Consider the following 27,054-nt stretch of genomic DNA (forward strand, 5'->3'; position numbering starts at 1 on the left):
TAGCCTAGCTTGCATATAGAAGTTTGTCCTAGTCAATGAATATATGGTATGATTCGGTTTGAATATCATCTTAGTCCCTGCCTAAGGTCGACGGTTAACAATTACTCCTATCAACCAGATCACTATGCTTGCAACGGCACCGTCCACTACGGTCCTCTAATCTTGACCTTGCTAAAAGCAGATCTCAATTGACGGTACGCTTGCTCTAACTGGTTCATAGTTAGAATGCCCTTGTGCTATGAACCCATTTCCCATGCCTATTTGCTTGTGCTCCACTGATGAACTCTGAGAGATTAGGTTATCTAATTCACCGGGAAATCGTCTTGTGGGATAGAGGACTAGAGCCATAGACTCCACGCATTGGACGACAGATAACTACGATTTACTATTCCGATCTTCGCCGTTTTCGTTCAAGCCGAGACGTGGTTTGATACAATACATACGCAGGCTTTAGGTCGGAAGAGCACGAGAAGGTTTAATATGATCCCTAGTGGCAGTACATAAGGCACTGGGTTAGGTTGTGCATTACACAAATGTTCTCGGGCTCTCGCAGTCGTTTCAAAATTGGGCCGGTTAACCGTATACGGTCAAGAGAGCTCAAACGGACCGTTTATGGCCCGTAAGAAGTGAGTCTATTAGAAGTCCAATTCTCTACCTAGAGGCTGACTACTAATGTAGAGCTATAAATACATGCACAATATCCTTAGTTGCTCGAACAAGCTTCCTACTGCTTACGTCAAGCCTATCCGCTAGTTACTCAGTACCTATCTTATACTTGACAGAATGGATTCCTCGGTAGGCAAATCAACCCCTTTCTAAAGCCGCGTCTAATTCTAAGATAGGAATATCTCTGAATTCTCGCGAGGCTCGACATTCGAGCAGTCCGGGCAGAACGAGCCTAGTCTAAACTTGAACAGGAACTAAGCGCTTCCAAGGCTACCGAGAAGTAGGCGACTAAGGAGTTAGAGCATATATCCAGACTAGCGGATATCTTCTTTGAACTCAGCCAGAAACTAGGAGGCGTGGTGGATCATTAGCTGAAGGAGCGCGGTGCTAACCAATCCGGCCAAGAGCCGGAGTCAACAAAGGTAATACTTAATGTGCTATTGAAGCAATTGGAATCATAGGAGTTAGGCAATAGCGGTGAGAATTCCGGTGGTGACTCGGAAAGTGGCAGCGAGAAGGCTGCGGAACAGTGCAGCTAAGTCATAGCTTAACGATGGTTCACCGGGCATCGTCTCTTGATCATGTACATTGGTCTCTATGTGCGGAGTGACCAAGATTGTTTATAGCTTATTCGTGTAGAACGGTCATCATTATATGTATATATTAGATTCAGTTTGCTATGGTACTTAAAATAGGTTTGTCTCTACGTTGGCATATATATATGCTGTCATCTCCTTAATTCGGTTTATAACACTTCTTCCCTTAAGACAGTCACATTTACATTTCAGTTTGTTCTGATTATAGAAACTCAACTGATTTTCTGTCATGCCCAGAAAATGACGCGGAAGCTTCAATATATTCTAGGAGACGATCTTTCCCGGTCTAGCATCGCCAACTCGCTACCCCGTGCTGAATCTACTTCTAATTCCCTTGAAGCTGCATTTGAATGGGACCGCATTCGACGATCGGCAGCTCCATCGCCAGAGTTACTATCTAAGGAGTTCCAGAGATAGAAGACGTATCCAGACAGCCATGAGCTCGGTATGCAGTCTAATATGAACATTCTCTTCTTATATCAATACTAAATCAAATATAGTAAAGGGCTAGTAATAAGAAGGTGAAGTGGCTGCTCCTCAATAAGCCAGCAAACCGGGCCGCCCTTAGTGTGAAGCAGGGATCCGGGACTAAAAAAGCTAGATACGGGTTAGCAAAGAGGATCATTTCATGTTTTGATTTAGTTTATGGCTAGGGCCGCTAGCTAGGAAATAATGTATTTATAGGCAAGATGGTTGTAATGAAATTTTTGTGTGATCTCCAAGATCTCACGGAGCGACCAGCTGGCTCTTAGGTTGCATCGAGAGTGTGTTTGTGTTCCTCATCGAAAGGTTGCCGTCACCTCCTTGCGGTCCATAAGAACCGATCGTCACGATCTAGGCGTCGAAATGTACCCGTTTTGCCGATTTCGTAGGAGAGACTAGTTGGCTAGTGTTATGCTAGCGAAACGGACCAGTGCCCATCCTTCTAGGTTTGAGTGGTTTCCTCTATTTGACTAGCTTGGGCATATAACCGATCCATCCATCTTTAGGCGCACTTTCTAGGTCGTGAGGAATGACGCCTACATTCTGGACATAGCATGTACCTTGTAGCCTCTAAGAGTCTCGTTTTAGGTAGGTGACCGGTAGGGAGATCTTAGAACATCTTGAGGCATATCGCTCTATTTATCCGTGAATCCTTAGACACGGGATTTTGGCAATAGACTCTATTATCGTCAACCTATCGGCACCCTAAACGGTGAGTGGGATCGCCAATAATTTGGCCGAGGCTTGACTAAAGATAGTCAGAGCTCCAATCCATATTAGTGGACAGACAAGAGGATATAAAGTAGGTACAACGCACACCAAAGAGAAGAAAGATTTAAAAACAGAGTAAGTGAGGAGGCTCGTAGATCTTCGAGGACACATCTTTTATATTAATAAAATGCTTAGTGGAACTCTCGTTCGACCGGACGGTCTAAGCGTCTAGTGAGACTAAAGAGCTCTAACGGCTTTCAGTGTTCATCTCTACAATCGGAGCTTCTACGTTGCACGTGCTAAACGCCTTTCATGTCTCCTAGGAAAGCGGTACTTGTTCCTAGGAACCCGAGGTTACCTAAGGACGTTTTACCGACCTAGATGATAGAGACCAATGTTGTGTAAGCATTCATGTAGCTAATAGGTGTGCGCTTTTACTAACGGCTAAAGGCTGCTAGCTGCCTAGGAACGGAATTCTGGTTCCTAGGACTCACGTATAGGTTCCTGGGAGTCCCTAAGCTCCTAGGAATACCCATGCCGTTCCTAGGAGCACCTATCCGGTTTCTAGGAACACATATTTAGGTCCTAGGAGACTGAGTACTTCTGGGAGCTCAAACATCTGCCCTACGAGCCAAGGACTTTTGATTATTGCCACCTATGTCACTACACAACCTTATGCGTAACAAATTCTAGTAACAGAGAAGGATTACTATAAATGCTTAGATGACTCTTTAGCAGTTTGTCTTTTAGTCGCCACCACCGCCTTGATATATTCCTCGCCTCTCACCCACGTACTACGCTCAAGATATCAGACTCCCAGTGGCTTTGGGACCCCTTGACTATCTATCAGATAGGGCCCCTTAGGGAAAATAAGATGTGCTATAGCATTACCAAGAAAGGAGACCCTTACTAGTTGATTGTGAAGAAAGAGACCCTAAAAGAAGGTCGGCACAAGTTAGACAACCTTGCACGAAGCCTATTCAATCTTTCTACACTTGACTCCTAGCTTAGCGACCTTGTATCCTTCTTCCTCTGCAAAAAGTGGCATCGAGTACGTCAGCACGATGATATCAAACAGCAATGGTTCGATGCGGCCGTTCGTAATCAGGCCGATGCATAAGTCTCCCCGCGCCATCGATTTCCGCAAATTACCGGGGTAGAAATCGACGTACCCTAACAGGTATCAGCCGGCACAGTCTTGGAATCAGATGAGCTTGCTCCATTATAGGGTGTTGACGAGGCTTTCTTAAGGCTTCCAGCCTCCACATGGCTAGAGGCCCGGCCCCCTGGTCGAGATGTCACACTAGACATGCTCACAATGGATCGGGTGCCCTGGAATGTTTCATCGGATGATCTAGCCATTCTATCCATCCACAATAAATACGGTGGACTACACTACCTTTATATTCACGCCGTCGGTAAAGAGCGCTGTCTAGATGGTAAGAAGTGTTCAATTTGCCTTAAGGGAGATAACGATGAATGTGCTATGTTACAATGCGATATATATAAACGGGTGGTCCATTTGGGGTGTATAGAGGGATGGCTCACCTATCGATTACTAGGAAATAACACCTCTTGCCCGCCACAGTACGTATCCTATCACCCTCTGTTACCCGATTCATTCACTAATACAGATACAGTCGATGCCATGGATCGTTTAGTTCTCTCTTACGCTTATCCGCCGTTAAAAATACTACTGCCGAGTCGACAACAGAAACACCTCTCAATGCCACATACACACTAGTAGAAGAAACGAGTGTTCTAACAGCACCTCTATAGCGTCGGTTAACCCCACCTACCCGCTGTTTAGACCGTCTTTAGTTCTCAAGCCCATCTCGTATTCGTCGATCGCCTCGATCAAGATGGGTTCCCGATCGCTTCCGACCCTAGGTATGGGCTTTAGATAGACGAGACCTGAGTGATGAATACACGAAACCGTTCAATCTAACGCTTGTTTCATCCTGAGGTAACGTAGACCGCGTTTAGCACCATCCCTAAGATAAAAAGTAGTCTTTTTTAATTCCCACTAAGGATGCATAACATTAAAACGGTTGGAGTTTAGGGTAGTGCATGATTAGACATGGTTGGGCCATTTTAGGGCCGGTTCCACCGCGGTGATCTATGGCTAACCGTAACTTTGAACGCTTGACCACCAAGGAGATTGGACAACCGTATACACAAACAGCCATGCCCGGCTCGTAAGGTCAGTGTTAAGCTTGCTCTGTAGGGAGTCACTAGTAACCTTCCATCTCTGCGACCTCATTATAAACATAGTGATTACCTTAACGTCTCTGGATATAATATTTCCGCTGCTCAATGTAGCATTGAGTAATACGACGTTGCTTAGATACTTTAGAACCAAGTCTGCCTTCTCGACACATTCCTTACAAGATGGATTCAATCCAGCGCCAGCCCTTTCAACCTCTAGAGCTGTGACGTGACGGGACGCCCGATTAGGCGACTTTAGAAAGAACATCTCATCCTTCTGCGCTATCTTCTACGCCCTAGCCCGATCTAGCGATAACCCCGTCTACTCTATCCCTTCCGCGCCTAGTGCTGCAGAAAGATCAAATTACAGCTTATACAATTGAGCCGGTCTTCCAAAACCTATGGTTGACGTACGAGGCGATCGTGGTGATCTTTCAAGGATAGTCTATCTTTCTGGCCCGACATAGGAAAAACAAAGCGACACTCGTCAATATTCATCTTCTAAGGCAGCAATTCTTATCCGTCAAGCTAATGCTAGAAACAATCAGCCGTTTCTCTCACCCCAGCTTTCTAAGCCTAGTAGCGTGCTATTGTTGGGAGGAGTAGATATTTCTGGTCCGGGAGCTAGTAGAGCTCTCGGTGAGTCACATCCTCGCATCAAGGTGCACTATCACTAAGGGTGAGATTGCTGCAATTGTTCGGCCGGTACGTACTACTCTCAAGGGTCGATATGCAAAAATAAACGGTGCTTATGCCCGATAGGTCCTCGAAGGAATTCAATATCTGCGCGGCTAGGGGAGAGCACTTGCCGCCCTAAGTGCTGATACCTTGTTACTCACGGAGTTCGGTGGTGTCAGGATCGGTGAGTAGATATCTAAGCATACTGGCGGACCACGTAAGCATAAGATTCTGACTATTAGCAATGTGGCAGCGGGAGTGGAGCAAAGTTGCTAGATCGATGCAGCCGAGATAGACGCAGCCACAATGAAGCTCTTTGCTTTGGCCGAGGTGGTAGAGAGACTGATCATGAAGAATCCTTCGCAATACCTATGGAGTGCCGAAGTAGAGGGTCTGCCTGACGAGCTAAAGAGATGCAATTCACCGGAGAAGCTACTACGCGTAAGCCTTGGACCGCCAAGCCCTTTGAGTCAATGCTAATCAATCAGAGCAAACTGTTCGAGCAATCGGGGGACGAGGGCGAATTGAAGATGCTGGTGAACGCGAGTGTGGTAGGTTGGGAGAGATTAGTTACAGTATGGATGGATGGATGATTTCATTTACCCTGACCTCTCGCTTTTGGCGATATACAGGATACAGCAACTATAGATATCCTTGTATGTACATGTGTAATGTCCCACTTCCTGAAAACGAACTTAGAGCCTCGTCAAGGCCTATCGTGGCCTAGGTGCCGTTCAAGTTATTAGGCTGCCCTCATGGCGCGCGGCTTTTGAATCTTTGTGACGCCTTAGCGAAATCTAGTACGGCTTTGACCGTCCTAGCCCGCGACACGATGTCTGGCTTACCTCTCTCACCTTTAGTTGAGCCTCCTAGCAGACTCGATACGCTGTTAAACGCGTCCCTAGCTTCATTCCTTAAAGTCCGTCGAATTTCCTTCAGATTTGGGCAGTCCACTAGCACATAGGTGACTGTTTCTTGCGCGCCGCACACGCACTAGTCATTGTCGCGGAAGCTGAAGGTCTTGGTATAGGTGGATAGCCAATTATGGCCTATGCGTAGCTATGTTAGTAGGTACGCCCGGCCCCTAGGCAAATTCCTATACAGCTTCCTGGTGTAGGCCGCCGGTAGGGTGCTATCAATTTTTCGTAGGTGACCGCCTTTGGTTGATGCTTTCTATTCCCGCTCCTATTGAGCGCGGATATTATCCCGGATGAGCGCTCTCTTCCTTGTTAGCAGAGGGCGGAAGGGGTGTGTTTTGCCCGGGCTTGCCGCGTCTTTAGCCAACCGGTCTGCTGCGTCGTTCCCTAGATCGTCGTAGTGTCCGGGTATCTATTAGAGACGAAGCGCGATTCCCTTTGCTTGGACCTCTGCGGCCGCCTAGAGGATCGCGTGGATGATACGTTGTCCTAACTTGTTTCCTAGGTTCTTAATCGCCTGTAATGCTGACTTACTGTCGCAGAGGATCGTTACCGTTATTGTTCTATTATATTCTATTCTTGGCCGCTGATGGCTGATCTTGAACACTGTACTGACAGCGTAGAAAATGCCTATCAGCTCTGCTACGTGAACCGACCACCGGTCTATCGGTCCCACCTAGACCTGCTGGGATTCGATGACCTCTAGGTTCTTGTCGAGTGTAACGACAGTAGCGCCTAGGTGGCCTTCACGTCCTGAGGCATCAGAGTAGACCACGATGGCGGATGTGGACCCTACGGTCTCTGCCTGTTCTCTTGCCGTCTCTCGGTCTAACCCGATCTCGATCTCCGTGAAGGACTTAGTTCGCCATGGTAGTAGCGGTCGTGGGTCGATCGTCTCTAGTTTATCTAGTCTTTCTAGATTCATGGTCTTTAGGGCTTCCGCTAGTGGGAAACGAGCGTACGACCCGACATTGTTCCTACGTTTCTGGGCTCGCTATAGTGTATCCTAAATAGGATGGTCACGCGGTAGAGTGTGAAGGTTTGTAATAGTGTTCTACGCTCGGTGGCGGAGGCGGAGGCGTGTTGGCAAAATATGTGCTTCTATCTCTAGAGTCGTGGTGGCCACTGTCCTGAAAGCTGATAGGATATAGATCAATGTGGTTCTCTAGACCGTGTTTAAGTGTCGTAGGTGGGTCTTGTCTCGCAAAGGGTCGTGCCAGACTGTCGACGCGTAGTCTATGACCGGCGTTACGTAGGCTTGAAATAGCTGTCGCATCTGTTCTAGGCGTAAGTGCCGTAGCCCGGCCAGAGCTATACTGACCTTGGTTACGCGTTTGATCGCTTGCTAGATATGTTCCTTCTAGCGAAGCTCCTAGTCGAACACCACCCCTAGCAGCTTGGCCGTGGGTGATAGTTTAATTGTCTTCCTGTTTATAACCACTTGGCCCTAAAGCTATTCGCGTCTTATCCTAGTGATATAAATTAGTTCGGTTTTCTCGGCTGCAAAGTAAGACCTAGTCCGACGGGCCTATGCCTCAATGCGGGGAATGTCTTACGATTGTATTTTAGCTAGGTTCTCTTCGGCTGAGCGTCCTACTCGCTAGCGGAAGTAGTCATCGATAAAGGCCGATGCGCCTTCGTGGGAGTTGATAGGTTGGTCGACTAGGTCGGAGTTAAAGAATGCGAACAAGATAGGGGAGAGAGGTGAGCCCTATGCTAGTCCCGCGTTCGCTAGTAGTGTGGGCTCGGTGCGGAAGTTATTAAATCCTATGCTAGCGTGGCGATCGCTCATGAAACTCGCGATCTATTTTCTCGCTATGGTTGGTATTCTTCTTGCCCGTAGACTGGCGTCTAGGCTCACTTTGTTAACTCTATTAAAGGCACCTTTTAAGTCGAACGCCACTAGGGTCACCACTTTGTGTTAGTTCCACGCCCGGTCAATCGCGTTAGAGAGGATTAAAAGGGCCTATTCGGTGGTTCTGCCTGGTCGTCCTCTAAACTAGGTGTCTGGTAGCAGACCGTGTTTTTCGGCGAGATACGATAGTCGTCGCGCTATTACCGCTTCGAGGAGTTTGCCTAATATGTTAAGTAGTGAGATTGGGCGATAGGCCCTAGGGACCGAGTAATCTAGTTTCTTGGGTTTCTATAGCACCACAATCTTCGCGCTCCGCCATCGCTTTGGGTGGTATCCTAGGTTAACTAACGCGGTGAAAATGCCCGTGATATAGACCTTGAGGTGTATCTATAGCTATTTCTACACTAGTATCGGCAGGCCGTCTTCACTAGGTGCGGTAGATCCTTTTGCGGCTTTGAGAGATCGTTGAATCTTAAGCTTAGTGATAGGTTGCTAAGGGAGTGCTAGGGGTGCCTGGGAGGATAGGTCCTCGTGAGGTTCGTCTATCTGCGGGAAGAAAGCGTCTAGGAAGGCCTGCGCTTTGTCCTTATTCTCTATAAGCTCGTCGGTGCCGACGTGCAAGACCGGTACGCGCCCCTAGGCTTCTCGTGGTTTTATGTAGGTAGCTGCTTTCTAGAGCTTCCCTTCCCTGGCTTTATCTAGGAATTGTTTCTAGTGTGATGCTTTGACCTTCTCGATAGTCCGAGTCTAGATTCGTCGTTTCTATTGTATCTCTTAAAAAAAGGCTATGGAGCGGGCGTCGTGTCGCCCGAGTTCCGCACAGCTCTCTTGCCACGTCCGGCGTAGCTGGTTGACCTCGGTCTGCTATATTTTGAGGGTTAGGGTGAACTAGCGTTTAGAGTATGGTGTTGGTCGTAAGTCGGGAGTGTATCTATCCACCGCTATGGTAGTCGCCTCTGTGAGCTTTTCGACTATCTCGTCTAGCGCCGGCCTCGTTTTCACCTCCTTCTATGGGCCTAGTTGTCGGCGTACGTCTTCGGCGATCTTGCACTAGTCTGCACGGTCGTAGGCTTTTTTCGCCGTAGTGACGGGTTGGCGCTAGGCTCCGAGATTCCATTCGGAGTACGTTGCACGGTGGTCCGATCTATAGTTTTTGTGGTAGAGATGGCACCTAACGAGTAGGTCCGGGCGGTTCGTTACCGTCTAGTCGATAGTGGTGCTTTTCCCTAGGTCGTTGAAAGGCTAAAATGTCGCTGTCCCCCGTGGTAGACAGCTATGTAGGCTATGCATTTGAAAGAAGTTGATCAATTCGCTTGCGTCTTTGATAAATCGCGGTTAGATATGGTTGCCGCCCTATATTGGGTGATGGCGGTTGAAATCACCTAACAAAATGACGCTTGTTGTCCTTTGATTTTCCTAAGTGTTAGATATAATTGTGTTCTGGATTGCTGTGAGTGCTAGTTCCGCCGACGCCTCGCTCGGCGTGAATAGCGGAACGCATAAAAGGTAAACTAAAAAGAGTAGGAGTTAGGAGTCGGCTATCTAGATCTTGATTGCTATAACGTCTAGGTAGTTGTAGGCGATCTATCGATAGGAAGAGGTTAAGACTTTCCGATTGACATAGATTAGACTGCGGAACCGATTTGCCTTAGTCTCGGTAGACGGCCGGTACAGCCGCTAGGCGCTATGATTAACATATATTTGATAAGTGGTGATGGATGGTTCCTGGATTAGGAGTACGTCGAGATCCTGGCTCTAGTGGTCGTTGATAAGCGCTTCTATCCTAGGCCCCGATTTCATGATGTTTAACTATAGTATGCGTAGGTTTGTCTCTAATATTAGGTGTTAGAGGTTACTGGCGTTAGGCACTGGCGGTCCCCGGTTAGGTGTTCACCACTATAGTCGAGGCAACGGGCTCTCACGCCCAGGGGACATCGTTCCCGCTCGTGTTAGCCAGCGTAATGTCTATATCGAGGCGTTTCCTTATATAACCATGCGAGATGCCCGAAGCGTTGGCACCGGAAGCATCTCTTTCTTTTAAGTTCGTAGCGTTCTACACTGCCGATGAATCTCTAGCTAACGATAAAGCTATTGTTTAGTATAAGATTGGCCCCTTCTGTGGCGTCGAACTAGATGCCGAGGGAGGCAAACTTCCCTAGCACCTTGTCTTTCTTCTTAAGCCAAGCTACCTCCTCGATTCGGAGTCCTAGCTTGTTTAGATTATTCTCTTTCATGATTTTCTCGATCGCCTATGCGTTCGCGTTTTCTAGGTCAAAGTCCTCTGTCGGGGTCCGGTGTACCACGACGCCGAACCGCGCCTTGACTAGTTTCGTGTTGTTTCCTAGCTCGTGCAGCCATTCCATATTGTTGCGGGCCGCTTCTGCCGACGCTGTGTCCTTAAACCGGATGATATATCCTGTTTTGGTGGTTCTAACCCCGGCTACTTAGGCGTCCTGTGTGGACGGCGTATTCGACAGTGCCGTTTGGATATAGGTGTTTGCGGCCTCTGTTGGGAGATATCGCCGAAATATGTTTTGTTCTGTTGTGTCGTTGTCTCTCGGGTCTATAAAGGACCGCTGAGTGCTAATTCGGACGTAGTTCCGATCATTGTCTATGCGTTGGTGGTTTGGTTGAAGAGGCGGGTGGCCTACTACCACTGCGGCCCACGATTTTGTCCCGGGTGTGGTTGGTAGCGCCTTAATTTGCGCCCGTAGGGCTCGGACTTCCTTATGGAGTTTCTCGTTCTATGTTTGGAGGACGTTCTGGTCGTGCTTTACTTCTAGCAATTCGTTTTTGGTGGATTAAATGAGCTCGGTTTGGTAGGCGATCGTTTCTTTTAAGCCGTCGATCAGTCGGCAGATTTCCCGGGTCGTGACGCGTCTATTGTTTTCTCCGGAGCTCGTGGTCTCGGGACGGGCTGCGATGGTGTGGCTATCGCTAGGCCGAGTCTGCCTTCTGGTCCGAGGCACGCTAATCGAATCAAGGTTTTCCAACGCGTCGGTCGCTGTCGTACCTCGCGTGGTTGTGCGAGGGGGTTCGGGAGCACCCGTATGTGGGTCCGCCATCCTTCCCGCTCGGTACACAACACACTAGTTTTATATCGCAGTTGACTCAACCACCGTTTTTTGTATCGAGTACCCTTCTACTGCATACAGTACGTTGCGAAACCGGTCGATTAGTTACAGTACTTCCGGAAATCGGTGTCACCACCTACACTCTTTCAGTGTTTCTCGAACCCTGATGCCAAGAAGGGCTAATCTACTTTTGGCGTAGTCCTAAATTACTCTTGGGTTCTAGGCCTTGTATAGTAGAGTACCGGATTATTGTATGAGGTGGATCTTTGTTTAATACCTGTCATACCAAGACAGCAGCTACCTCGATGCCCCACGACTAGCGTTCCCACCACACATGTGTTTCTCGACAACTGACCATAACAGTGGCGCAGTGAACCATGGCACCGAACCTTGCTAAATCTACTCTTGAGCTTATCCATGACATGATCAGCAGTGGTGAGCTAACTACCTCCCAGATGGCTCAAGCTGCTGGCTGCAGCAAACGCGCAATCCTCAGGATCCGGTCCAATCTGCGGCTTTTCCGTACCATCAAAGCTCCTCCCATCAAAGCTGGACGGCCGCGAAGCAGCACCCCGGTCATATTAGAGGCCTTGTGTGACCATCTGCTTGAGAAACCGGATTCATACCTTTCTGAGATGGAACTGTTCTTCCTAGATGAATTTGACGTATCTATTCCTAAATCCACGATCAGCGACGCCCTGCATCGTAAAGGGTGGTCAAAGAAGAACGCTCGACAAAAAGCCAAAGAACGGAATGCGGATTTGCGTGATGACTACAGTCATCTAATCTCGGAGTTTGGCTCATACCATCTGGTTTACGTGGATGAATCTGGGTGCGATAAGTGGATAGGGTTCAGACGCACCGGCTGGTCTCCTCTCGGTACGACACCGGTCCAAGTGTCTAAGTTCCATCGTGATCAGCGATATCAAATTCTTCCTGCATATGCCCAAGATGGTATTGTTCTGTGTCGAGTCTTCCGAGGCTCAACTGATACATCCGTTTTCGAGGATTTTATTGAGCAGCTTCTCAAGCATTGCGGGAAGTGGCCAGAACCAAAATCCGTGATAGTAATGGATAACGCATCTTTTCATCACTCCGAACGGATCGAGCAGATGTGTTCAGACGCGGGTGTGAAGCTAGTGTATTTGCCTCCATATTCTCCAGATTTGAATCCGATCGAGGAGTTCTTTGCTGAGCTGAAAGCCTTTATTCGTCGGAATTGGCAGTCTTACAAAGATAATCCGGACCAGGGATTCAAAGCCTTCCTCGAATGGTGTGTTGACACGGTTGGTGCAAGGGCGGAAAGCGCAGAGGGACACTTCCGGAATGCAGGTCTGACCGTTGAGGATATATAGCACGGTTACTGTATCATAGCAGTTTTAACATCCCGTAAATCAGCTTAAAACAATTTCTTCGGGAGAACAGAAGATATTCCCGGGTTCCCGGGGTGGTCACTCAGATCACATCTACGTAGCTTGTTGGCGAGGTTATGTGCGTATTTCTCAACTGCAAACGAATATCACGTGACTAGACGAGGCTGAAGGAGTCTGTCCCCGCTGCTGTTCAAGGAAGAAGCCATAAGATCACAAAGGTTTAAGCCCTTCGCGGTTTAACTCTACCCATTTCGAATTTCAATACACGCCTTGGCTCTGAAATGTCTGATCCGAAGAACTACACGGTGGGCTGGATATGCGCCATCAACACTGAATATGTCGCCGCTCAAGCCTTCCTCGACGAAAAGCACGAGGGTCCGGAGTATTTGTCGCCTCAGAACAAAAACGACTACACCTTGGGCAGAATCGGTAAACATAATATAGTGATATCAGTCCTACCCATGGGAGAATACGGCACGTCTTCAGCAGCACGGGTCGCAGAAGACATGATGCATAGCTTCCCGAACATTCGAATCGGTTTAATGGTCGGTATCGGGGGGGGAGCCCCAAGTCTAAAAAACGATATTCGCCTTGGCGATATTGTGGTCAGCATTCCTTCCAACGGTCAAAGTGGCGTGATTCAGTACGACTTCGGCAAAACGATCCAAGGCCAAAGCTTCCAGCCCACTGGCTTCCTTGATCAGCCACCTACCGTCCTCCGTGCTGCAGTTAATGGACTACGAGCGCAATATGAATTAGATGGCCATCGACTTGAAGAGGCAGTCAATGAGGCCCTTGAGAGAAAACCAAGGCTGCGGAAAAGATATATGCGGCCAGATATTGAGAGCGATCGGCTGTACCGAAGTCACGTCATCCACCCACCAGGAAATGAAACAACTTGCGCTGTAGATTGCGGTGACGAACCAACCAGATTAGTCTTTCGAAACCCACGCTCTCAGGATGAAGACAACCCGGCCATACACTACGGCTTGATCGCGTCAGCTAATCAGCTAATGAAGGATGCTCTGATCCGCAACAGAGTAGTCGCAGAAAAGGGTGTTTTATGCTTTGAAATGGAAGCGGCCGGGTTAATGAATCATTTTCCATGTCTTGTGATCCGTGGGATCTGCGACTACTCCGATTCCCACAAGAGCAAAGAATGGCAAGGGTATGCAGCAATGGTCGCGGCAGCATATGCTAAGGATCTCCTATGTCGAATTATCCCTCAACAGGTGGAGAGAGAAGAGCGAATTTCGGATATTCTAGGGCCACGCATTGACCATGTGGCTGAGACAGCAGACCGCATCGACCGGAACTTCTTTCTTGATAGATTACCATTTGCGCAGGGCGCTGAGTTTGACTCTTTCAGAGCTCGACATGAAGATGAATGTCTTCCTGGCACGAGGACCGATATTCTCGATCAGATTAGAGAATGGGCTTTTTCTCCGCAGGGAAAGTGTATCTTTTGGTTGAATGGAATGGCTGGAACAGGGAAATCGACTATCTCTCGCACGGCAGCAAAATCTTTTAGCCAAGACAAGTCACTAGGAGCAAGCTTTTTCTTCAAGAAGGGCGAAGGGGACCGAGGGAATGCCATGAAGCTCTTTCCGACAATCGCAAGGCAATTAGCGCTTTGCATTCCCCAGCTGATCAGTGGTGTCCAGAAAGCAGTCCACGACGATCCAGGCATCGCGATGAAGGGCATAAAGGAGCAGTTTGATAAACTGATCCTTCAACCACTCCTACACCTAAAAGAATCCAATGCCCCAATCTGGACCGTGGTAGTAATGATTGACGCATTGGATGAATGTGACGAAGACAAGGACATACGGCTCATACTCCAACTTCTACCACAGCTCCAGAAATCAAAGGCTGTACGTCTGCGACTCTTTTTGACTAGCAGGCCCGAAACACCAATCCGTCTAGGATTCAAAAATATTGCAGATCACGACTACAAAGACCTTATTCTCCATGAGATCCGTAAGGAAGCGATAGAGCATGATATATCTCTTTTCTTGAATCATCGACTGTCAGAAGTCAGGACAGATCGAGAGTCTCCCTTGCCTATCGACTGGCCTGGAAGCACGAATCTTCAGAAGCTAGTGGCATTGTCTATTCCGTTGTTTATCTTCGCCGCCACTATATGCCGTATACTTGAGGACCCTTATTGGGACCCAGTCGACAGTCTCGCTAAGATTCTCACATATCGAAATAATGGATCTAAGCTAGATGGAACATACCTTCCTGTTCTTGATCGACTTCTCAATACACAAAGCGAAGAACAGAAATTGCAACTAGTCCAAGAATTTCATCACGTGGTTGGTACAATCGTGATCTTAGAGAACCCACTCTCAGTTATCTCACTCTCGAGACTTCTGGGTTGTTCCCAAGAACTTGTTCGTCTTCGGTTGAAGCCACTCCACTCGGTCCTGAGTGTTCCAAGCGATGATATCTTGCCAGTGCGGCTTTTCCATCTTTCATTTCGAGACTTTCTCCTAGATCCGGAAACGCGGAAAAAGACTCCACTGTGGGTGGACGAAAAAGAAATACATCGGAGATTAGCCAAACAATGTCTTCGTGTGTGCGAAAATTTGAGGCGGAACGTATGTGGGCTACCAAGCGACGGAACCGAACGTGCAAACGTTGATCGCCAGATTATCGACCACTGCCTTCCCCCAGAATTGCAGTACGCCTGTCGATACTGGGCTCATCACCTAGTGCAACGCACAGAGTTGGAAATTTTCATACATGATGCCTTTTTTTTCCTCCAAAAGCATTTCCTACACTGGGTGGAAGCAATGAGCCTATTAGGTCTCATATCGGAAGTGGTGGCGATTCTTGATCTCCTCCAGGCAGCTACAACCGTAAGTTCCGTGGATAGTCCAGTCACGTATGATTAGCACTAATCGATATAGCACGACGACCGATCCGTAATATATGATTTTCTCTACGATGCAAAGCGCTTTATTCTGAAATTTCGGCAGATAGCTGATGATGCGCCCCTCCAACTGTATAGCTCTGGGCTAGTATTTGCACCTAGAATGGCAATAATTCGTAGGGAGTTCAAAGATGACCTTCCTAATTGGATAAGCCAGTTACCACAAGTTGATGAAAGATGGAGCGCAGAATTACAGAGTCTCGAAGGCCATTCAGATTGGGTTGGGTCGGTGGCCTTCTCACCCGACGGCCGGCTACTGGCGTCTGCCTCCGAAGATAACACCGTGCGGCTCTGGGACCCGGCGACGGGCGTGCTGCACCAGGTTCTCGAGGGCCATTCGAGTTCGGTTCGGTCGGTGGCCTTCTCGCCCGACGGCCGGCTACTGGCGTCTGGCTCCCTTGATAAGACCGTGCGGCTCTGGGATCCGGCGACGGGCGCGCTGCACCAGGTTCTCGAGGGCCATGCAGGTTGGGTTGAGTCGGTGGCCTTCTCGCCCGACGGCCGGCTACTGGCGTCTGGCTCCCTTGATACCACGGTGCGACTCTGGGACCCAGTGACGGGCGCGTTGCACCAGGTTCTCGAGGGCCATTCGAGTTGGGTTCGGTCGGTGGCCTTCTCACCCGACGGCCGGCTACTGGCGTCTGGCTCCCTTGATAACACTGTGCGGCTCTGGGACCCGGCGACGGGCGCGCTGCACCAGGCTCTCGAGGGCCATTCGAGTTCGGTTGAGTCGGTGGCCTTCTCACCCGACGGCCGGCTACTAGCGTCTGGCTCCCTTGATATGACCGTGCGACTCTGGGACCCAGTGACGGGCGCGCTGCACCAGGCTCCCTGGAGTCTCGAAGGATTTATTACTACCCTTACATTCTCATCGGATGGTTCATACTTAAAGACAAACTTCGGCTCCCTCGACGTTCAGTCTAGGTGTGACAATCATACTTCTGGTCCACCTCGTGTTCTGGAAATCTTCATCGAGCAAGGGGAGTGGATAACATTAAACCGCGAAAAGGTTCTATGGCTTCCTGCAGAGTCTCGGGCTAGGTGTTCCGCCACTAATGGTAATATTCTTGCCCTAGGACACGCATCAGGGCGAGTTTCCTTCATAGAATTTCGTGTCTAATCTCTTTACAAAAGAAGGGCCTGGGAGTAAAAGTGGATTTATAGGGCTCTATTATGCTGGTGGAATGTACCATGAGATTCCACTAGGTTCCCAAATATAAGCATTGCCATACAGTTACGAGACATAACATTATACGCTAGGCATAGTAAGATACCGTATGAAGCTTAATACAGAAACATCGATGTTCCGTGGACTATTCTCAATGTAGGCTAGTGGAGCTTGGCATTAGGGGTTGAGAATCAATGAAAGAGTGTAGGTGGTGACACCGATTTCCGGAAGCACTGTATTTGAAAACTAGCGGTGGGTTACAGTAACGAATACGTATCTTCAAAGGCCGTTATATCTGCTATTTCGAATATGACACGCCAATCATCAACTAGCTACATGTACAGTAGTACTTTATAAGGTGAAAATGTTTCTGATCCACCCTGGACCTCCTTGACACCGCCCAAATTTTTTTTGCGTCGCTTGATTTGCTACAGTACGTGATGTTCTTGCTTCAGATTGGAACTCCCAATAGTATTGAATCACAGTCTCGTATCTGGCGTAGATTTCGAATTCTGACGGAGCGACGGGGCGGGCGTCGCGGGCTTATCGGCTTAGCACTCTTCATGCCTGCTTCCCTCTTAGGACCCGGGAGATTCTTAAAATCGATTGCATCTTTGAGTAGTAATTAGCTTTTTGGAATTCCCCTTGTCGCTGAAATACATATGTAAAATAATTACGACTGCAGAGGTTAATCTACGTTAATGGAAGGCTCTCAAAAATGTGGCGCGACCGCCCATGTCTGACAGCGATCAAGTTCTGGACCGCTGATGGTATACAATCCCAAACTAGAACCGGGGGGCTTCAGTTTTGGGTACTTGAACACTTGGTATCCCGATGTGGATGATACAGCAGCGGCTGTTGTGGTCACAGATCGCGGCATTTGTTGCGCCGAGATTACCTATCGGGAATTCCACACCAGCCAGAGTTAGAACGAGGGGATAACTAAGTCAGAAAGATTGGTTGTGATCCAAAAAGCGGGCATTCCATGTCGAACAATTAAACCTCGGATCTCAGACCTCATCCTCAGTTTCTGCGAGAACGATTGGCCGGCCTTGACGTTTTGCACAGGTGTTTGAAGTTGGTCCACTGTCAAAGAGGCGATGTCATTTTCCAGGCACAGCTGCCTCTCTGGCCAACCGATCTGCTGCCTTGTTTCCGGGCGCTTCGCAAGGTCCCGGGTATCCATTGTAAGCGAAATCGTGGTGTCATGGGGTCTTGGTGTTCATGGCCGCTTGTAGAATGGCATGGATGATCTGTCTAGTTCCTGGATTATGGATGGTTTGCAGTGCTGACAGGCTGTCGCCGAGAGCAGCGGCCGATTTCACCCCCTTGTGGGATGTTCTCCAGTGCCGGAGAGCGATCTCATTGATGATGTTGATGGAGTAAGGATCCCAATCAGCTCGGCGGCGTGTAGGGAACCATTGATCCATGGTTCCAACCTAAAGTCCAGCACCGGAGCTGCGGCGCCCGGATGCCCTTGTCACCCTGGAGCGTAAAGGGTACGGTCGTTCTCGGAATCGGCCTGCCCAATACACTCTTTCCCACTCTTTCTGGCCTATCACCAAAGCGCTAGCGCGTGCGAACCGCGTGATTCTCCACACCGTAGAACGCACCACGTATGAAGGTAAGTAGGATAGTGGGGAATGGGCGTGTTGATCTTCACTCGATTACATAAATACCAAAATTGGAGAGTAGAAACAGGAATTTGAAAAACGTATGCCTCCAGTGATAGCATCACAGGCCGCCCAGACTCTGTTGTTATATGCACAGATTCTCAGGCAGACGTAAATGTGCAGATCTATCTAACGAAAAGCGACTTATGCTGCTGCCGATCACAAACCATCGAAGTTATGTAAACACATTCCCGGAAAACCAGATCCGGAACGTGCTAAACCCACTTTATTTCACCAGTCGATTGGCAGCACCGTAATAATTGCTGTACTATTGGCCGTGAGCTATCGTCATAATATCGTATCGCCCATGAAGTCACTTAGAATTGCATGGAAGTTCGACGTTCTGACATGATCGCCCGCGTCCTTCCCGCTTGCACATTTTGTCCTTCCTTCTCACACCTGCCTGTGCGCTTACATTGTAGAGCGCTAACCCAGGGTTGGGCCAACAGCCTTTTGGATAGACCCTAAATATTGATCCTCTACTGTAGCCCGTACTCACGGCATAAGAATTCTTCTTACGCCGCCGATCTCCGTCAAAAAAGAGCGCGACCACCAATTGGTGAATGGACCCACCTTTTGGAGCCTTGAGATATCTGGCTGTGTCGCGAAGGCTGCCGCAAAGTGTTCCCAAATTTGTGAAGCAAGCGTATTCAGCACACACTCAGTCTCCTCGCTTCCATCCAAGCTACCTTTTACGAACAATGCCCAGCAAATAGCTTGTAGATCACTCGCTAAGCTATCCCCACTACACTGATCTGCGTATAGCCACGTCATCACCGCCATATCTCTCGCCGCACTTGCTGGCCATGCGGGCCAACAAGGTCTTTCGGGTAGAGCAGCCTTTAGCTTACACGACGAGGCGCTTGCCGTGGCCAAGCTAACAAGCTAGTGGATTGGAATCGCACCCTAGCTTATAGTCCCGGTTGGACAGAGATGCCAAAGCCGCCACCTATAGGTCCGCAAGGCGGCTTCAATAGAGGCACAGTTGCCATTTAATTTCGCCGCAGGTCAAGATATAGCGCCAAGTAATCGATACGTATAGGTGACGTTCTACGTAAATCCCTTGCAAAAAGGTACGTACTTGATTTCGATACATGTGGGTTATCGCAGGTACCTGCGGTCAACCATCGTAAAATACAGTATTCCCCTGACCTTGTCAGTACGCGCTACTTCTTGCCCCTTTATCCACTTTTCTTAGCACTTTTGTGAGTTGTTGTAGCGTAATTTTCGCTCAAAGTGGAATTAAAGTCACCCTTAAAGCTGCATTTGATGTGTAATCTTACGGCTTTGACTGCTATTATTCTCTCATTCTCTTCTCGGCTGCTCATGTTGCCGGGTCTCATCTGTAGTTGCCTGTCTATTGGGAATGACTGTGTTTCTGTAGCCTTCGAACAGAGAGCAAATAAACCGGCAACTGAAGTATTTAGGTATTTTCGGCATAATGATCATCACGGTAAATTATGCGAGGTTGATCGCGATTGCCCACACGACAACTCTTTGCCTTAACCTGTGACAGCATCGCTGTGTTGCTCGGAATCACAGATAGTGGCCTAAAGAAATTGTTCACCACAAGAAGGTGAGTTACTACACGATGAACATCAGTGGTCGAGGATCCTGACCGTATAGCAATGATAATTTGTTGAATATCAGCATCTCCGGAAATCTGGATTGCTTCGAAAAGTTCATTCACGAAGCCCCTGTACAGTACACGAAAATGATATGACTTACTCAATGATCGGAAAGATACAATTTTACGAGGGCCTATTTTACTCCGCAAGATGCGGTGAAGCTGACGGGCTGTTACTGTACATGTCATTTTCGTGTACGGGGATTGTTTCAAGTACTCATATGACCACACTGTCCGGCCCCACCCGCAGATAAAAGAGTGAAATGTCCTCACTTTCCAATCCTATTCTTACCCCTACGACCCCTACGCGCTCCATCAATTACGTCAACAACACAGCTTCTCGAAGTCATTTTCTGCCTTAATTCGTGGTGAACGTAAAAGAGGTGCGTTGTCTCAAATTTTTGTAAAATGTCCTACTTACGAATCTGCGTTCCTGCTAGTCTGCTTTCCGCGCATCTCGAAAATGCTCGAGGAGAAGAATATCGTGGAGCATCTCAACCTCAAGGTTGTAGACCAAGAGGGTGGAGAAGCTTTTATGAAACTTGGGCACTTTACTCCGCTTGGGAGACTTATGAAAGAATACGCCGAGCGACAGGGAAAGGACTTGGCCACGCATCGCTTCTTCTACGAAGGTGACAGAATAAAAAGTCATCAGACTCCAAGCGAGGTAACGGAATGCTTTTCCCCCTTCTTTCGTTGACTAGTTGCTCATACTATTTACAGATAGGTATAGATGATGGTGATGTTATTGAAGTGGTATCTGAAAATGTGGACGGCTATAATTGATCGATTTGGTATACGGTGAAGGGCAAGATTACGCATGCTATGCGATACTTCCCCAGAGGCGAGGCATGAAGGAAAGTGACACCGAGGAATGAATCAGGCAATTGTTACATAGATGTGAGACGGGTACAGTATATTCAAATCTGGAGATTGAATATCTCATTCTGAATTTGGTTCGCGAGCCGACAGGTAATAAGCACATTCCCCGCTATTATAATATTCTGGTAATTAACGGTACATCACCAAAACCTATGAGGCTGACATGGCTTCTTACAAAAATAGTTTAGTGTTTCTTGGCATCAGGGTTCGAGAAACAATGGAAGAGTGTAGGTGGTGACATCGTTTATCGGAACTACTGTAGTAGCTGAGAGATTGTTCAGTCTTTCTTATGTGGATTTTGCGTCGTTTGTCGGAGCATTTGTCGTACAAACAGACAATGTTGCGGTTTTCGCATGCTGAACACGAGTTCTCGCCACTGCACTATTGTTGCGGACACCAAGAGTAAGCTTGATTCTTGATATCCCTATGGATGGACGGTTGGACATACTTTTGTCCGGCTCTGCTGACAGTTTTTGCAGGCATTCGATAGTCTTTGTCTCAGGATAACTTGTCTTAACATTTTGTTTTCCATGAGATGACACTCTGGTGTATCCGATTCAACCAGAGGAGGTCGGTAGACCTGAAGAGGGAAGCAATCATGCTGGTATATACCAGCAAGCGAAGGTTTCAATTTCTAAGGAGGAGAATAGGGAGGGAGGGGTGCGGGAAGCATTGAGATTGCCACTGGATAGTGTGGGTGTTTTCGAACATTATTAACAGTGATGATATCTCTGTGGCTTTCTAACATGCAGCTAGGATTAAGCATATTAACTTGATCCACACGCTAGTTGATCTTTGACCCCCATGGCGCAGGAAACCTGTTTCAGGCTAATCTCTCTCCGCTTTGACCCCCGTTTGGTCTTTAGCATTGGCGTTGGCGTTGGAGATCTCTCGCTTTGACTTTGTGCTGTGCACCATGTTGAGTGGATGCTTGGGTGTGATTCTGACATCCATGCGAGTTTCTTCGCAGCCTGGTGCGTGACACTGATGCACTGGCTGAGTGAAGCTCCTCCAAATTGGTTAGAGAAGTGCGAGTGCTTTGTCAAGCAGGTAACGAGCCTTCGAGGCTCTCTTTGTGGGATTCGGGACGTCGAGAGCCCAAGGGTGTGCGCTGTGCCGACTGGCAAGCTGTTATCGTGTTGACTTGGTACAGGGCTCAACTCTCTACGGGTACTTCAGATATAGAGATCACATGCTGAATAGACCTCCATTGATCCGCAGCACTGAACCGATCCACAGAGCCGAATTTGTGAAAGACGGCAGTTTCCCCTGCTTCCAAATTGATCGGTTTCCCTTCCGAAGCTGAGACTGCATATGTAGGAGACCGTTCAATGACCTTCCGGGAAGGAACATGATGGAGAGGGAAACGATTCCGCTGAGTCGCTCTCTGCTCATTCTTCTGCAGATCGTCATACTCGTCCAAGATTTCTTCTCCGATCAAGTCTTCAACGGCATCCTCTCGGGTGAGGATTCCAACGACTCGGTCTGGATTCTTTCGGCTATCAGAGACAAGAACCATATAGTACACCCCCTGCCGGAACATATTCAAAATACTCAAGCAATTCGTACTTGAATGTACCACCCGAGCCGGAGCCAGAGTAAAATCGCGCACTCGTTTGCAAGATTTGGGGTTATACTTGGTCAATGCTGTCACGAGGAATAAACCGACAATATTCCCTCGGTTGTCAGGAGCATGCACAGGGATCCGGGAGTATCCCTGGACGTGAATCCGGTCCATGGTGTACTTGTCCAAGACGGCGTCGGCGGACAGAGAGAAGACATCTTTGATGGGCGTCATAATGCAAGCTGCAGATCTCTCCTTCATCCCAAGAGCGCCATGAACGATCTTAACTTCATCCGAGTTGAGTCGGTCTTCGAGTTTGCCCAATGTTTTGTGAAAAGAAAAGAGGGCCATCAGTTCCGACTTCTTATATATCGTGCCGTGGTTGTGTCCAACGAGGATGTCGAGTAACTTTGCAATAGGCCACGCGATTGGAGAGATAATATACATGAAAATTGAGACACATGATACCATCCAAGCACCGACTCTGAGTGCGTGGCGGGCACAAATAGATTGCGGTATGATTTCGCCGAATATCACGATCAGCACGGTACTACCCACTACCGCTACTAACCCTCCACCAAGGATTTCACCTAACACGACGGGTAAAGCCTCATTTGTAATTGTATTACCCAGGAGTAGAGCCACGAGAATCCAATGTTTCCCTTGTTTCAAGAGAGCGAGGACCTTGCTGGCATTTTTTTGATCGGATATTTCACCAGAGACTGCGAGGACTTGGAGATGGACTTCATCTTGGGTCATCAATGCAATCGTCAAGCCTGAAAATGCTCCTCCAATTAACACCAGAGCAAATGAAATGATCAGGTTAAGCCATAGATTTGGATCTGCCATTTCCCTTGAGAAGATTGCGGTATCAGGGAGGTGAAGTCGCAGCGGAATTGAAATTGGGATTGACAGACACTATGGGGATTTGTGTAATAGAAGCAAAAATCGCACTTGCCGGTCCTCTTCGTGGGATCCAGGAACTAAAGCTCAGATACAAATTAGATGCTTGCGTGTGAATTCACAGTGTTCAGGATAACCACGATTGTCATGATTCATGCTGTTTCTATTGTGCTCATTACTAACTATATAGGGTTAGGTATCTACCAATACGCATCCAAATTACATGCCTTGTTCTAGAACGAGTTTTAGAAAAGAAAAGTTTTTCACGCATCGCTTTCGATACACCGGAGATCTTCCAAAGAAGCTGTGCCAATCGGAGTCTGTTTCAGGTGGCTTAATCTTCCCAGTGCCTTGGCGAAAATTGGACACGAAGCGCCAGAAAGTACGGAGTAACGATAGGTGGCGTATACATGTTGCGTTTTTGTTACGAGAGACAGTCAGCAGACTCACTTTGTAAGGTGATCGACTCGGCTTGAGGTCTGTCACATTAACATCCACACTCCAGACTAGCACGAGTGTCATCTAGACAAAATTATTGGCAGTTGGATAAGCACTAGATGGGCGGGGGCGAGGTGGGGACGGTACTTGGCTTTAGTCTACCGTGGGTCGGGAAGGGGCCGTTTCTTGAATAGGTCAACGGTGTTGGAAAATAAAGTGAGAATCCGTGGACGTTACACCAGAGTTATATGGTAGCCTGGAAATAGCCAAGATAAGATCTATGTATCCGAGCACACGGGAGGGAAAGATCCGAATAAGCATAAACTCAATTTATGTACCATCCAAGGGCCTGAGCGGTGGATTTTAAGGGTTCAAGTACCCGAATATGTACGTATTTGGTCTCTCCCAATTTCCGCGGAATTTCCGACTGACGGTTTGCGTGCTTACAACAGTCGGCGGGCTGCGCAGGCGCGCCACTGTGCCATCTACTCGGGCGCTAAGGAAAATCTGTCGTTCTAACAATCGCGATCACCTTCTGTATCCGGGCTAAGGACGCGAGGGAATTTGCTGCATTAATTAATTTCATTCTTCCCGCGTACGGAAACCCCGCACCCTCCTTTCGGGGCATTTATCGTATGTTACTTACAGGAACTGTGCATGTAAAAGCAATGTTTCCACAGGTGAAGTACTCTAATTCTAGCGCAACAAATGAACCAATGAGTCCAGACAAGTGACATACCTCGGGTATAAGCGGGAGAAAATAACAAAATTGACTGTGGATCACGACGACACGCCGGAATTTAGCCTATATTATTCAGGAGTCTCTATACCACTACATACTGCAGCACCGGCCTTTATCTGCGTTTTGATTGCCGGTCCCTACATATAACCGGGTTATATTGTATGCAGAAATGGAGACATTATCTGCAAAGTCTGTCCCCGTTCTAGACTCCTACGCGATAGTTCCAGACAATCCCTGTAACTTTGGGACATATCGCCTCGAGGCTAATTCTTAGTGTTCCACGGTTCGAGCTACTTGGTCGTAAAGCATGTCAATCCACAGTTATTCTGCGGGGCAACTGATGTTTCCAATGTATGCACATACGTAAAGCTATCATGGCCACTATAGCTTCGCTTCCGACGACCTATCAAAGATTCGTAAGGCCATGACTTCCTCCGATCGCGCCATATATAAGCAGTATAAGCTCGCGTGACCACCATTGGTGAGAGTTTTTGTTTTAATTTGTACCATTTCACTCTCCTGTAATACTCTCTACCACCTCTCGCTTTCCCATCACTTTGCGTTTGCAATCGCCTTTCTTCCTAGGCACTCACTTCTACCTACCCCTTTGGCGAAACAATTGTTCGGATTTGATGTCGGAATTCGATCGGCATGCCATGGTTTCGGCTTCGGTCGAAAATGAGTTCGCTGACATGGTTCAATCGTATAAACAAATGCCAGACTGCAATCTGTCAGTAGTAGATATTATCCAGGGTCAACTTGATGTCGACTCTGCCTCGTCCACTCCAACGAGTCTTCCCTCAACCCCAGTATTCTGGGGCACCGATCCTTCTCTGAGAACACAGTCAAAGAGCTCTTCCACGATCAATGGCAACGAAAATGATTTCATGGATTTTCACTGGGATGAGAAAGACGGGTGTCCTTACCTATGGAATTCGGTAAATGAGGTATTTCAAACATCACTTGGCGCTTGCTTAACATCACACTAATACACCGACTAGGTTTCCTCTTCTACGCTAGCTGGCATGGAAAGTACTGGAGATAGTTGGCATCTACCAAACGAGAATTCCAAAGATTCCCAACCAACCCCAATGGCGCCCACGCACACTTTCCAATCGATCCAGGCGCAAAGTACTGCATCGCCTGTTAGCCAAGACTCTGTAGAGCCCAAGCACAACAGCAACCCACAGGGATTGACTGCATCTCCCCATCCCACAGAGCCCTACGCTCACAGCTCCACGACAAAGAAAGTGGCGCCAAGCTCATCCATCTCCACCGGAAAGCCACCATTCAGCTTAGCGCCCAGTCCAAGTCAACCCAGCCTCGCGTCACCATGTCCAGCTTCACCAATTCCCAAAGGGGCAATTGCACGCAAGAATTCCACTACGACCTGGAAGCGACGCAACTGGCACCCAACGGCTACCCTAGATTTGCGACCCAAGGTCAGTCCTGTTATCCCATTTCTCAACCAGCAGAATGGTAAGTTAGCCATTAACAATCCGTATACATAACCTTTCTTATTGACCTTATGAATAGCAACTTCCCCCGATCTCTCAACCCACAACCACAACCTCGCAACAAAATCAAACTACCAACACATCCAAGACGGCACATTACCCCCAGGCGTCAAATACCCCATCCAAGTAACAAGAGATAATCTCAACCAAAAACGTACGTACCACAGGCTGGCCGAACGGAACCGTCGAGACAAGTTCAATGCCGCAATCAAAGAGATGGAAGCTCTCATTCCGGCGGAATTTGTCGATGAAAGAAATAAAGCGTTGGGGCTGGCCTTGACTGCTATTTCTAATTCGAGTTCTACGAAGAAAAAGGAAAAGGCACCGTCTGCGGAGCAGACGAAGGCTGACGTTATGGAGATTGCGGCTGATTATATTAAGATGTTGCGTGCCACTCTTGATGAGAAGACTGAGCGTATAAATAGGCTTGGTGTGGCTGGGTCGGATGTCTCTGTATGAGTTGTGATGTGTTATTTGTTTCACGATGGTGGAGTTACTTTTTCTGTTATATAAGTTTTATTCCCAAGAGCTAACTTAGCGATGGTTTTGTCATGTGTGGTATATCGATATCCATTATTAGTGGCTGAAGTTGTTGGTCTTAAGGTTGATTCTGCGAGTAACACCTGTATGTTCGGGCTATTGTATACATCCAAAAAAGGTCACAAGAATTGATAGATTTCGATATCAGTTTCAGAAAAGACCCGACGGCCAAAGATATCATATGAACTATCAAGAGCAGCCCGTTTAGGCCTAGCAAAGTTAAAAAGTGTTGAACAGATAAGTTATCTTTAAAAAAAGGTTAAATATAAAAAGAAAGAAATGACCCCTATCGCCTCTATGCAAGTGTCTTCGAACAGTCCGGGTAATCAAAAAGAGAAAAAAGAAAACGAAAACTTCCCCCGCCATACACACACCGAAATTTAAAAAAAAAACATATAGAAACATGAATCAACGCCTATGTACGGCCTGCTGCAGTAGAGGGGTATCTAAGTGAGACACGAGGGGCCTGGAGAAAATAAGGTGGTGGTTGGTGTTGTACAA

General features: G+C 47.9%; 8 protein-coding genes across 8 annotated transcripts; 6 read left to right on the forward strand and 2 right to left on the reverse strand.

The window, feature by feature from the left end:
- Positions 1-3,774: 3,774 nt before the first annotated feature.
- Positions 3,775-4,363, forward strand: PENARI_c004G05187 (uncharacterized protein; the record flags this gene model as incomplete). Its single annotated transcript, XM_022629129.1, has 2 exons — positions 3,775-3,895; positions 4,236-4,363. The coding sequence occupies 2 exons, from the start codon at positions 3,775-3,777 to the stop codon at positions 4,361-4,363; spliced, it is 249 nt and encodes an 82-aa protein (XP_022491226.1).
- A 1,285-nt stretch (positions 4,364-5,648) lies between these two features.
- Positions 5,649-6,125, forward strand: PENARI_c004G08810 (uncharacterized protein; the record flags this gene model as incomplete). The annotated part of the gene is made up of 3 exons (XM_022629305.1): positions 5,649-5,783; positions 5,831-5,893; positions 6,042-6,125. The coding sequence occupies 3 exons, from the start codon at positions 5,649-5,651 to the stop codon at positions 6,123-6,125; spliced, it is 282 nt and encodes a 93-aa protein (XP_022490876.1).
- An 810-nt stretch (positions 6,126-6,935) lies between these two features.
- Positions 6,936-7,231, reverse strand: PENARI_c004G10379 (uncharacterized protein; the record flags this gene model as incomplete). The annotated part of the gene is made up of 2 exons (XM_022629394.1): positions 6,936-7,156; positions 7,222-7,231. 2 exons carry the CDS (start codon positions 7,229-7,231, stop codon positions 6,936-6,938), a joined length of 231 nt encoding a protein of 76 aa, XP_022490839.1.
- A 4,334-nt stretch (positions 7,232-11,565) lies between these two features.
- On the forward strand, positions 11,566-12,543 carry PENARI_c004G00238 (uncharacterized protein; the record flags this gene model as incomplete). The annotated part of the gene is made up of 1 exon (XM_022628874.1): positions 11,566-12,543. The coding sequence occupies one exon, from the start codon at positions 11,566-11,568 to the stop codon at positions 12,541-12,543; it is 978 nt and encodes a 325-aa protein (XP_022490859.1).
- Positions 12,544-12,842: 299 nt separating this feature from the next.
- Positions 12,843-16,619, forward strand: PENARI_c004G03788 (uncharacterized protein; the record flags this gene model as incomplete). The annotated part of the gene is made up of 2 exons (XM_022629053.1): positions 12,843-15,425; positions 15,657-16,619. The coding sequence occupies 2 exons, from the start codon at positions 12,843-12,845 to the stop codon at positions 16,617-16,619; spliced, it is 3,546 nt and encodes a 1,181-aa protein (XP_022491042.1).
- Positions 16,620-20,430: 3,811 nt separating this feature from the next.
- On the forward strand, positions 20,431-20,753 carry PENARI_c004G10971 (uncharacterized protein; the record flags this gene model as incomplete). The annotated part of the gene is made up of 2 exons (XM_022629424.1): positions 20,431-20,634; positions 20,691-20,753. The coding sequence occupies 2 exons, from the start codon at positions 20,431-20,433 to the stop codon at positions 20,751-20,753; spliced, it is 267 nt and encodes an 88-aa protein (XP_022490855.1).
- A 1,252-nt stretch (positions 20,754-22,005) lies between these two features.
- On the reverse strand, positions 22,006-23,172 carry PENARI_c004G05940 (uncharacterized protein; the record flags this gene model as incomplete). The annotated part of the gene is made up of 1 exon (XM_022629168.1): positions 22,006-23,172. One exon carries the CDS (start codon positions 23,170-23,172, stop codon positions 22,006-22,008), a length of 1,167 nt encoding a protein of 388 aa, XP_022490854.1.
- Positions 23,173-25,152: 1,980 nt separating this feature from the next.
- PENARI_c004G00561 (basic helix-loop-helix domain-containing protein) lies at positions 25,153-26,472 on the forward strand (the record flags this gene model as incomplete). Its single annotated transcript, XM_022628889.1, has 3 exons — positions 25,153-25,443; positions 25,498-25,975; positions 26,033-26,472. The coding sequence occupies 3 exons, from the start codon at positions 25,153-25,155 to the stop codon at positions 26,470-26,472; spliced, it is 1,209 nt and encodes a 402-aa protein (XP_022491246.1).
- Positions 26,473-27,054: the final 582 nt, after the last annotated feature.

The sequence above is a fragment of the Penicillium arizonense genome (assembly GCF_001773325.1).
Source record: "Penicillium arizonense strain CBS 141311 chromosome Unknown PENARI_contig004, whole genome shotgun sequence".
NCBI lineage: Eukaryota > Fungi > Ascomycota > Eurotiomycetes > Eurotiales > Aspergillaceae > Penicillium > Penicillium arizonense.